Raw genomic sequence first — 12,653 nt, forward strand, 5'->3', positions numbered from 1 at the left:
ATCCTGCTTCTGGTACAGAGGCACTTAAGCTCTGGTGTACAGTATATGGAATAAATTTATGTATCTTTTTATCTGCTCCACATAGTTCTTGCCTTCAAGTTCAGTGTCTTCAGTGTGTTGTGTGCTGTGGTTGTGTGACAGCCTGGGGTAGTTCTGTTAGGAAGAGGAAGAGAGTTCTTCTCTTCAGTTCTTTTTCAGTTCTGTGTATGTGAGCAGTGATTCCCCACTGTACAAAAGGTAATAGAAGTAGATGAATCTAACTGAGATACTTGTTTGGCTTCAGTTAGGGATTTGTAAAGAAAGGGAGACCGAGATACATAATTTTTCTTTGAGCCTGCAGCAAGAACAGGCTGGGACTGTAAGGAACTGCTCAAGCTGTTTGGCACTCTGCAGCAGTGGGGATATGAAATGAGTCAGCATTGTCCCAGACTCTGTCCCAAGAAATGTGTCCAGAACAAACACAGTCTCAGACTGGCAATCAAGGATTAAATGGAGACTGAGGCATTTGAGTTTGCTGTATTGGCAGAGATGAAAGTTGAAAAGAGCAATATATAAGCATGAACACAGGAGCAGTATTTCTAGAAGCACAGTGTTTGCCTGTAGGTCCTAGCAATCAATATACAAGTGATTGTCATTTACAAACCTTTCTACCACATCCATATACTATCTCTGGAGAAAATGGTGTTATTAGCTGTTTAAGGTATAGTTTCCATTAGGGAAAACTTAATCATCCTTGCATTTTTTTTAAGGAGAGCAGGTGTTAGGCTTTCAGACCTACAGTGGTTTAGTTTAGGAGAAGATACAAGGTACTTGTGTTAAGCAATTTTTTGAGAGAGAAGCAAGGCAAGCTGACCCTATCCTAAAGTATTATAAACAAATATTGACCATTTTTATTAATTACAGAAATACAAAAATTGATTATCTCTTTCTAAAAGTCACTAAGAAAAGTGAACTATTTAATCAGATATGATAATAATTATAGTGCTTTGCTGAATTATACACTGGAGGTACGATTTTCAAAGTCATTCAGCATTGACCTAATTGCTGTGGCAATGTTACAGAAATAAGTGTGATCAAATTTCTGTTAAGAGCACAGAAGCAGATTTAGTCTGGCACAGAGGAACTCCTTAAAATTAGATATTGTGGTATATATTCTGCTTTTAGTGCCTCAGCCAGGTTTGAACAGAAATTTCTAAGTACATAGTGCTGTTGGTGTTTGGTTTTTTATTTTTCACTGTTCCATAGTTTGCAGAAGCTCCACCTTTATTCATCCTGTGATACTTCTGTGACAGCTATTCATACCCATCTGTACTGTCCAGAGAATGGACTAATTTTTAACTGCTTCTCCCAAGCATATTTTCACAGTTCACTTTTAGTACAGAAGACAGAGCTAATAGTTTTTACTGGCTTTGACAATCAAGGTGACAACACCCCACATCTGGGGGCTTGGTCCTGGTCTGTGTGGGGAGGTTGGCTCCAGTTTGTTTTGGTTGTGTTCTCAGTTCCTTGGTGGTGTAGGATCTGGAAGTAGCTCTGACCTGGCATTCTGAAATTGATTCAGATAGCACTTCCTTACTCTCTTCTCCTGTTTGCTACCACAAAAGTCTGTGGTTAGAGATCAAAGATCCAAGAGTCTTAAGTGTGGTTTTTTTTTTTCTGAAGATTTTTACTGTAGAGGATGTTACAGTGTTCTGTTCTATTCTGAAGATTACATGTGTGACACAGGTTTGCTAAATTAGTGAAATGCATGCTTTTCAAATTATATAGAAAGCTTTGTCATCAGGAGTGGATTTTGTGTTTGCTTTTGCTCATACAGGTTCACCATTTCAATCTGGCTATATCTACTCCATCACTGTGAAAAGGACCTGTGTGGTATACTCTATTTTATTGATTCCAAAGAAATGTATGGTACTCCTGCTGTATTTCTAAATGAGGAAGGTAAGGGATATTACTAATGGCTTTCAGAAGAGGTCTAATACAGTCTTTATCGATTTGTGCCTAGGAATAACATTTATAAAAATATATTATCAGACTTATTTTGTGAAATTGATCCCTTGCAAAATGCTTCTTTTTGACTGTAGCATCTCAGTAGGAAAGTAGCCACTAAATTACCAGGAGAAAATGTAGTAGTTGCAAGCATCTAATCTTCACTAACTTCAGAAATGTCTGCTTTGTCAGGAGAATAGCCTGAATCTTTCAGCCAGGAGCATACACTGAGATTAAACAGTCTCACCTCAATGAACAAGCTTTCTTATTATTACTGAAGTGTTGTTTTAAATGGATCTTAATTCCTATATATACAACATGAAAATTTTTGATAATTGGAAGTAGCCTCAGAAAAAGTCAAAGTCATTCAAGGTCTTGCCTACACTGCAATGTGTAGGCAAGAACCAGTCTGTTTCCCTGATCCAGAAGAAAGTTAAGAGGTAGCACTAGTCTTGCAGCACTTGCAGTGGGGGCCTGTTGTTGTCAGAAGAGGGCTGGGAGCTGGCTGGCAGGCTCACAGAAGAAATAAGCATGCAGAGTTTTAAAAGGGTACACCTGGCATTCTCATAATACATTTTTTCCCTCGTTCTTTAAGAGTTTGACAACTGACCTCTTCCTCACTGTCATTTTTGTCATTTTAATTTTCTCTGCCATATAGCCAATTTCAATAATTAATATATCCATTATAAACTGGATGCTTTTCTCTGAAGAACAAAAAAAATGGAAGTTACCAGCTTGATGTGAGATTTGCCTGGCAAGGTTTTAGGGCCAGTTTTATTCTCAGTGTTACCCTAGATTATCAAAGTAGCTTGTTCTGATCTTAAAAGTTCATACCATGAGTGTGGCTTCTGCAGGTCCAAGAAGTGGAGGGTAGAGTCTCCTTGTGCTTGATCATTGCAGTCACATGCCACCAGTTGAGTGCTGAGTGGATGCCATTGTTTACTGGTCCCTTGTGCTGTTTACTGCAAGCCACAACTGCTTTCTGATGTTTGAGATCAGCTGTGACAGCCTCCCTTAGGTTTAGTCTGTTCAGTCTGTTTCACCCTGGTTTTCAGCCTCTGGTTTCATGTGGGAGCCTGGGCATCAGCATCTGAAATGTGGAGTACTATCTGTGGGGCTCTGAGAGCTGATGTATGGCTTGGTGGTACCAGATTTCTGTTGTTGGTGATGAAGAGGGTGAAGAGAACAGAATCACTGTGAACAAAGCATTAGTAAACTCATTCTTGCTGCTAATGTTTCTGTGGTGTTTGTTTCCTTTTTCTTCCTTTTTTGCTCTCAGGTTATGTGCATATTCAGATGCATCTCATGAGAGGGGATGACCTTGCAGTGAAAACTAGCTTCAGCCTTCCTCTGAAGCAGTGGTTTCGACTGGATCTCTCCTTTAAGGGTGGACAGGTACGCTTGCTACTGAGTTACAAACTGACAAACTCCTTAATAGCTGAGGCTGAGACAAACACTGTAAATTGTATGTGCTCACATAGCAAAAGAATGAAAAATCTAAAACTAGAAGTTGTGAGGAGATGTTCAGACCATCCAGCTTTGGAAAATCACCATTGATTGATTGATTGATTGATTGATTGAGTTGGATTGGGTGCACCCTCAGCAAGTTTTCCAATGACACCAGGGGTCAGTTGAGAGGCTGGAGGGAATGGATGCCATCCAGATGGACATGGACAAGCTGGAGAGGTGAGCCCATGTGAACCTTGTGATGTTCCACAAGTCCAAGTGCGAGGTGTTGCACCTGGGTCAGGGGAATCCCAGGCACAAACACGGGCTGGGCAGAGAGTAGATTGAGAGCAGCCCTGGGGAGAAGGATTTCGGGCTGTGGATCAACAAGAATCATTGAATCATTAAGGCTGGAAAAGACCTCAAAATTATCAAGTCCAACCTTTGGGCAAACAGCACCACATCAGTTAAAACCACAGTGCTGAGTGCCACATCCACTTGTTTCCTGAACACTTCAGGGATGGTGACTCCACAATTAACATGGGCAGCCTGTTCCAGTGCTTGACAACCCTTTCAGTGAAGAAATATTTCCTAACATCCAATTTAAACCTCCCCTGGAGCAACTAAACAGTGTAGTAAATGTACCCTATAACATTTCTTTTATTGTGATTAATGTTTTGTGCTCTTTTAGATTGAAGTAAGCAGTGTTGGGAAGAATTTGAAAAGACATCATCATCAATCTTTTACGTAAGCAGCATTTTCTCCTTTGTGGAGTAATATGTGTGTGTGTGTTCAGATGCAGAGAATGGGGGAAGGATAGCACAGTTTATAACTGAGATTCTAATTGATTTTGAAAATGTCTGTGGTCTTTTTCTACACTATCCTTTCAAAACCAGCTTGCTTTACTGTGCTTACATTAAGCATGAGCTGAGTATTTTAATGCCATGAGTTAATGTGGTGCATGTTCTAGTACTAGAGTCTGATAACCCTCACTAAAAACTGATTGGCAGGTCAGTGGCATTAGGATCAGTCTTCAAATGAACTTTTGGCCTTACTGAAGTCTAGTTTGCTGTTGCTGTGAGGGGTAGTATTTCAGCAGGGAAATTCTTACTTGTTTTGCTTAGTTAGAGAGCAAAATTTCCACCAAAAGTATTCACACTCTGTGTAGAAATATAGAAATATAAAAATTTCTATGTAGAAATATTCTATGCAACTGATTATTTTTAAATGGGTTTTTAATTGGTTTCTTTCACTGTAATTTAAGATGGACTCTTTCTTGTGCAAATAATTAAAAAATGCCACTGTTAATAAGGGAACTACGTAACAGTGAACTGCATGGCAGACTGCCAGACTTCAGGATTGTTCCTTCTCTGCTGTGCTTTAAATCCAGAAATTGATAAGTTGCAGATGATAACTCTAGGAGACTAATAACTTAAATTTTCATATGCTGATTTTAGAAAAGTGAAAGGGAAAGGTGGAACTGAAAAAAATGAGCTTAAGTAATGATGCCTAAAATATCAAAAGATACTTACAGGTCAGAAAAATAAAACACCCCTGTTTGTAGGCAAGGAATTTGTTAAATTTACTCCATAATTTGTCACACTAAATTGCAGAGTCAATTTTGAGAATAAACAAATTACAAAAGAAAAAGATACTTGGAATAAGCTTAAGACTGTCAGTTGCAGAAATTCTGAGAAATACTTATTTCTCTTTCTTCTTTCACAGTACCTCTAGATAGTCAGCTTACTTCTCTTTCATGTTCTCAAGTTTTAGGGAAGATTTCTATTATGATGACACTGCTGGATACTTTGTTCTTGGGGGCAGTGGGTACGTAAATGGTATTGAAGCCTTCTTTGGACCTGTGAAATACTATCGCCTCAATGTGCTGGAAACAGAACAGGTGAGCAAGGGCACTACTTGGAAATGCTGAAATATTAGCAGCCAACTATGACTGAGTATATTTTATTTTTTCAGATGGAGTGCTCATCTGGTGATAAACTAGCTATGAGGCACAATAGTATCTGGGAACATATGTCATACATGATAATTTTCTTTTCAAATCTAGCAACATTAGTTACCATTTCAAATGCTAAAAAATAATACTTCGGGAAGTGAGTGTGTTAAGCAGTTTTTGTAGATCTATATTTAATAATATAGGTACAATTATAATAATATAATATAATATATATTTAATATATTTAATATTTTCACTATTGCTTTGTTCCCAGAGTTTCTGATGAGACAGTGTTGGATATATTTGATTAATCTGCAGTTTTGATTAAACTGATGGTAAAAGTCACATGGGTCTGGTCAGTTTTGGAAATTCATCTGTGATTTTTGGATTATGCTGACCATTTAAATAGGCAGTGATCTACTGGGGCCAGCATCAGGCTGTCTGACACACTAATAGGGTGTGCCAGATAAACTGATTGTAGTGAACAATCTGTTTCCTTTTGTTATTTGTGGACAGTGCATCTTTCTAGCTGAGCATACACAACAACAGATGCTGGAGATGCCATTTATCCATCATTTGCCTTTTTACAGATTTCTAATCCTCTTCATGACAAGGACACAGTGGAACAAATTGAGCTTTACTACGAGAGATGTATGGACATTCAAGAAATAGTTTATGATTACAGATATATTGTAAGGCAAGGCGAAAAAACACACAGAAGTTGTAAGTGTTGATCTATAACATGAATTTTAAACTGTCATCTTTGGAGACCTGTTTTCTTTCCTTTAACAATCTGGATATTGATTATCAAAAGTAAAATTAAATTCACCCATAACAATTAGAAGAGTTTAGTCTTATTACTGGTAGCTAAAACTGGGGTTTTGTCCCTGCAAATACTTTTGTGTCATGGAATAAAAATTTAAATCAATCATCTTGGTATGTCTTCTCTAATAAGAGAGGTGCCTAAAGGGACAAAGAAATACTCTTAAGCTTTCATGTGTGCTATGCTATTTCCTTTCTTCCATTTCATTTTCAAAATTACCCTAAAGGAAAATGGATGGATTTTGCTAGAATGTTTCTGCCACAGTTGCCTAACATTCAGTAATCAACAGGCTTCTACCAAAGTGTCCATTTTGGTAAAAGGAAAATGACATAGCTTAAATGTGTGCTGAAAACTAGCTTATGTTTTCTAATTTGAATTGGATTGAATGTGTTATGACTAGATTATGGAAGAAGAAATCTAAATGTATTTGTAAGTGGCCTGTGCTAGCTGGGTGAGTTTTTAGCTTTGTGTTAAGGGTATGTTCATCTTGTCCATGAATTTTGAGTTTATGAGAAATTTTTTTTCTGTCAGAAACTTCTTTTGAAGACCAAAAAGTCAGCTTTCATATCTTAAATATTTTGCTTTCTCTAGGTTACTATGAAAACTATTATTTGGAGCAGATTCACAAATATGGAGAAAAATCCAAATGTGATGCTTTCATGTGGGGAAAAGAGCTCAGGGAAAAGTACCACACTTTGTTCAAACTGTTACAAGAGATGGATTTCAGTAGTCCAGATGGTAATCATGTTTTTTTTTTAATTGTTCCTAAATATCTCAACAATATTTGTTGTGTAGTTTAGTATTATTTGGCTTAATTTGTTACACATGTTTTTCATATTGCTAATTTAATAAAGGAGTGTTTAGTGGCTTATATATTGCAATATGCTGCAGATGGAAGGATGGCTTACTAGGTAGAAAGAATCATAGAAATATCCTTATTTTTTTAGTGGTCACTCTGAGATGATCTTTTAGATTTTTTTCACTCTTCTTATTCACTAATACCTTATTTCTCTAGGAATTTCATCTGCATTGAGAATACCATTCAGCTTGAGAAATAACAGAATCTATTATTCTGTCTCTTACTCAGTTTCTGGGGAAATTGGTTCCTAATTTGAACTCTTACAACAACTGTGTGTTCTATATTTTATTTTTGGTGTTAGAAGATGGAAGTGATACAGTTGTAGAAGTTGGCCGAAGGATATTTGAGAAGGTTGTGAAAGGTCTGTCCAGTGCCAATGGCCTCAGCAATTTGGGCTCCTCTGTCCCTCTCCTGGTGGATTCCAGTTGTTGTGGATACCATAAGGCTTCCTATTTCCTTGCAGTTATATTTGAAACAGGCCTTGGGGTGCCTGTGGATCGTATAAAGGTAAAATATTTAACATGTGCTCTTATGTCTGTGAAATTAATTACCTTTAAAGACAGTTAAGAAATGGGATGAGCCATTGATTAAAGTGAAATGGCCCTCAGATCCAAGTGGTTGAAGGGATTCTCCAATAAAGCTACTAATAAATGCCCTAATGGCAGTGATATCTTTATGAAGGCCTGGTGGTGGGAATCTTTATCCTGCTCAAGCAGAACAAGGACATCAGTGATATAATAAAGATCTAAAAATGAGTAAAGTGAACAGCACAGAAAGTACTGCTTTTCCCAGTCACTGTGGAGCCAGGATGAGTAAGATCCCTTGAGTCACCCACAGTGATTTGAAAACAGGTGGGAAAAAAGTCCCAGATCAGGCAAATCTAAATTGGAAAGGTTGCATAGTACAGTCAGGGAAGAAGTCTGATTTTAGAGTGTGCAGAAATGTGACACTGAGTATATTATGGTCAAATGAGCAAGGGTAACCAAAGTAGAGCAGTTTTCTTTTGTTAAAAAGTGACAGTGCTTCAAACTGAGCAACTGCCGAGTTTGAGAGCTCCTGACCTCTTAGGCAGCTTGCAAATAGCTGAAATGTTTCAATGTATTCTAGGTCAAGTAAAGGGAAGGTGTTTATATGTCAGGGGAAGAAGGCAATACTAAAATTGCCAACAGATACTTAATTGTGGTATAATAGTAAAATATAAAGAATAGCAGATCTGTCTGTTGCGGTTAGAGGACATTAAATCAGAAGAACCTCTTACAGGCCAATCAGAAACAAAGCTCACCTGCAATTCTTCAGAAACAAAAAACCTTAAACAGGAACCCTTTTTATACCCTAATTATAGAGTATACAGTGCTTATTATGGAGGCTGAGTAATTTCATCGTTGGATCTGCTTCTGGTAGTGTAGGAAACAATTTAATATCCAGCACAGATGGGACACCACTGGTTTTCTTACTGTGCAGGTGAAAAATAATAGTAGTGCTGAAATTTTTTTTTTCATGTGTGATGCATAGACCAATTAACATGTATCTCAAGGGAGATTTGTGCTGAAACCTTATCAGCCATAGATTCCATCCTTCTAGTCCTGTCAGATCCCTAGGGTAAGATTCTCAAATGCTGTTTGTTAGCTTCCATATGTTTCACAGGATTTAGTGTGAAAACTCCAGCTGGCTTCAGTGGGACTGGTTAAGTCACTGCTGAGTATAAGAAGTGTCAGAGTATAAACAACACTGTACTAAAATGACATTGAAAAACTGCTGCACATTTAGTGATGACAGAATAAATGCAATACTTGAAAAGTATTTAGAGCCTAGTTTTCCTTTCCAGTGTTTCTGTGCAAACATAAGACATTTTGACTACTTTATGGGCTGTGTTTGTTTCTGTAACTGTGTTTACATAATGTAGCTAGTATATCAGCTACCAGAATGAACGTTCTGTTCCCTGGAAATTTCCTGGGAAGTGCTTAACTTGTGAGATGTGCAGTGAATTTACTCTTGTTTATGTCTGTTGATTTTTGCCAGGGACTGCTATATAGTTTGGTTGGTGCTCAGGGGAACGAGAGACTTTCTGTGATGAATCTTGGCTATAAACATTACCAAGGGATTAATAACTATCCACTTGATTTGGAGCTGTCTTATGCTTATTACAGCAATATTGCAATAAAGACATCCCTGGATCAACACAATATAAAAGGGGAACAGGTAAAAGAATTAGAAGTGTATCTGAATCTTTTTCTGTGCAAGTTTTTTTTCACATTCATGTTATGTGACCAGATTTTTATCTTGATTTACAAATACTGGCTCATCTGATTTGTGTCCCTGCCTGTGGCAGGGTCTTTAAAAGTCCCTTCCTGCCCAAATCATTCTGTGATCCAATGATTGTCACAAAATTCCCCAAATTGTATGTAGGTATCATTACTGTGTTTCTTAAGAAGGGGGAATCAAAATCAATATCAGACTCAAATCCTCAGAATTGTCCACAAGCCTGTCTTTTATTAAAGTCCAAGCCTTATTCTTGGCCCCTGAATCCTCACTCAGACTTTTAGTTATTAATATAATTGGATGTGTTTATTAAGCAATTGATCTGCTGTTTCAATAGACAGACATCATGAAGTTCCTGCAAAAAATGAATTGTCCTCTCCATACTTTAACCTTTTCTATAATCAAATGTAATTACTTGGTTGTTAAATAATTATCTGATAAAGTTACAATAAAATAATTTCAGAATAGGCTGCTAACAGGAGGTAACACAACTTTATTTGTAAAGAATAGTCAAGAATAGTGCTAGAATCCTGGCTTATCATAAAGCATGATTATTGTACAGAAATAGAGAGATTCTAATTGCTGAAGAACTAAAATCTGGCAGACTTACCTAGATAAGAGTGCTGTGGGTCACGTCTTCACCAAGCTTTCTGCCAGTTTTTTTTTAATCTTTTGAAAGCAATTTCTGTAGAAATACTAAAGCTTTGAAAGACTTAAATATACTTCTTTGCCATTTCTGAAACCAAAAGATGGTTTGGGGTTTTTTTCAGTTGTTGCTGTCTTGGCATATCTTTCCAGTGTAGAATGGACTTACAGTTTTGGAACAAAGCAGTAAATGTATTTTACAGGGGATGTAAGAATAGTTCTTAGTGCACTGGCCAACAGAGGAGTGATGAGAATTTTAAAATCCAGAACTAATCACTTTTAGGGATAAGCAGGACATGGATAAAATTTTCATTTTGGTTGCAGATGTAGAAATCCATTGTGAAATTGATGTGGAAGTTATTTTTTTTCTGTTCACCTACTCTTCAGGCATTTGTTGAAACTATAAGACTGATGGATGATGAACTGCTAAAAGCTCAAACAAAAGAAAATGGTGATGTCTTTATGTGGTTAAAACATGAAGCAACAAGAGGAAATGCAGCTGCACAGGTATAAAGCAATAATTTTTCCCGTTCTTGGTTATAGACACACTTAGGAATGTCCATCTATCGACCATGTAGGAAAGTTGCAGAGGAGAGCAGACAGTCTTTCCTCCTTATACCCAGAATTGCTTCTTTTTTTCAAGTCCGGACTACTTCTCATGTTCCTGTTCAATAATATCCAATAACCATGCAAAAGCTGTAAGAATGATGCAAGGCACAAGGGAAGAGTCTTCAAGTCTTGGCAACCTCCTTGTCTGATCCTTTTCCCTGGCTTTGTATTTGATACATTGCAATTCTGCTGCTGATCTGAGACCAGTAGCAGTATATTGTAATACTGAGCCATTTACCTGCATCAAATCTGTCACTTACCCCTGCACTTCAATCAATCCAGACTCTGTGATACTGACAGCTGTAAAAATAAGCCTGCTGTAGAGTTAGCATCAGTACATTCCACCACTGAAAAGCTGTCTGAACATTCCTGTTAACCAGTTGTTTTCAAACTGTTGAGGGTGTATACTAGTTTCTTCTCATATTTGAAATGTATCTAAGCCTGCAAAAGTCTGTCCCTGCAATTCCAGTTTCAATACCAGCATTTATAGCATTACCACTTAAGTTATTTTCTTTTAGCAACGTCTGGCTCAGATGCTGTTTTGGGGCCAGCAAGGAGTGGCAAAAAATCCTGAAGCTGCAATAGAATGGTATGCAAAGGGTGCAATAGAAACAGAAGATCCAGTGTTGATATATGATTACGCCATTGTGTTGTTTAAGGTAAGTTATATTTGATGTTTTCACTTCAAAATAGTCATTCCTTTAACATGATGTTTTAAGTTATCTGCAGTGACTCATGGTAAGAGTGTATACAAGTGCTTTTACATTTACTCTGAAAATCAAGCAATAGGTATGAAGCTAATGTTGATTTTTACCAAAAAGAGGCACAAAAATTTTAAAAAGAGCAAGTTAAAAACAATCTTACTTTATTCCTATCCATATTCAGGATCTAAATACCACCCAAATTGTGGATCCTAATTTTTCCTAATATCTTGTCACCTCAAGAATCCAACCAGCTAGTAGGCATAGGCTTTGGTATAGAGGTGTAGGTAAAAGTTTGATCCTTTCTTAGAATGCCCTTTATTAGGATTTTTTTTTTAGTTGGAATTAATTCCTCAGTTGGAATTAAATTATCCCTGCTTGCACTTAGTTTTTCCCTGCTAGAAGCAGTAGACAGAAGGTGCTGAACTGAAGCCTGACCTCACCTGCGTCAAATAAGGTGTATCAGCTAGGTGATGTCACCCCTAAGACATTCAAGCACTAAAGCTTAGCTGGTAAGGAACTGCTAGGTCTTCACCTCATTCCTTTGACAGTGGAGGATTTTCTCTGGAAGATGTTTACTTAAGTTTTGCTTGTGTTAATTTTGAACGCACATAATCTGTTTCACCTGTGTGTAAAATTATTTTATGTGGACATCATAAGCATGACATCTGTGTATTTCCTCTAGAGACACTCTAACATCCTTTTTCAGGAGAGCTGAGAGCTCTTACTCACTGCCAAACTGTGCACAACCTATGCCCCTTTAAATGCTATTTATTCTTCCTTAGTTGCTCAAACTTAAAGATCTGTGATATTATTTACCCATAAAAATCAGTTGAATATACTGGTAAAATAATTGTTTCTAGACTGCATCACTGAGATTTTCTAAAGCTGTGAAGGAAGGATGAACACAAAGCTGCTTGTTTTGTTGTAACTGTTTAAAGCTGAATGACACTTAGTAGGTAATAGTATCAATATTAAAAGGCATTTTGGATGTGCATAAGTGAATTTTTATCAGCCTGCATTTGTAAACAATGATTGTTTCACATATCCATTTCCTAGGGTCAAGGTGTGAAAAAGAATATAAAACTTGCATTGGAGTTGATGAAGAAAGCAGCAGCCAAGGTAAAATGCAATAAATATTTCACTGTGGTAGTTCTGTACTAGGTGCTAATAGCTATGAACTCTGATTTATATAAAATGCCTTTTACCATAATTCTGGGTCATACTGCTTGCTTCTTCCAGTGTTATCACCATGAATGGTGAAAGCCTTATTTGCCCAAGTTGGGAGACTAGACTACTCAAAATCAGCCAAAATTTCTGTGAAAGAAAAAAAATTCTCTCTACTTGTATATTGTGGAACTTGATGTTAGT

At 37.2% G+C, this 12,653-nt stretch overlaps 1 protein-coding gene across 2 annotated transcripts in view; it reads left to right on the forward strand.

The window, feature by feature from the left end:
• Window positions 1-12,653, forward strand: part of SEL1L3 (SEL1L family member 3) — a 33,575-nt gene that overhangs the window by 7,437 nt on the left and 13,485 nt on the right. The window contains exons 4-14 of one of the 2 annotated variants that reach the window (XM_054294341.1): window positions 1,817-1,938; window positions 3,266-3,381; window positions 4,124-4,179; window positions 5,200-5,332; window positions 5,977-6,109; window positions 6,801-6,947; window positions 7,370-7,575; window positions 9,088-9,267; window positions 10,360-10,479; window positions 11,100-11,240; window positions 12,342-12,404. In XM_054294341.1, the coding sequence (XP_054150316.1) occupies window positions 1,817-1,938; window positions 3,266-3,381; window positions 4,124-4,179; window positions 5,200-5,332; window positions 5,977-6,109; window positions 6,801-6,947; window positions 7,370-7,575; window positions 9,088-9,267; window positions 10,360-10,479; window positions 11,100-11,240; window positions 12,342-12,404 (1,417 nt within the window). The remainder of the gene's footprint in view (window positions 1-1,816; window positions 1,939-3,265; window positions 3,382-4,123; window positions 4,180-5,199; window positions 5,333-5,976; window positions 6,110-6,800; window positions 6,948-7,369; window positions 7,576-9,087; window positions 9,268-10,359; window positions 10,480-11,099; window positions 11,241-12,341; window positions 12,405-12,653) is intronic. The other variant, XM_054294344.1, reaches the window with a different exon arrangement.

Source organism: Melozone crissalis, unplaced genomic scaffold (genome assembly GCF_028551555.1).
Source record: "Melozone crissalis strain CALT ecotype California unplaced genomic scaffold, PUWL_Pcris_2 ptg000006l_1, whole genome shotgun sequence".
Lineage (NCBI taxonomy): Eukaryota > Metazoa > Chordata > Aves > Passeriformes > Passerellidae > Melozone > Melozone crissalis.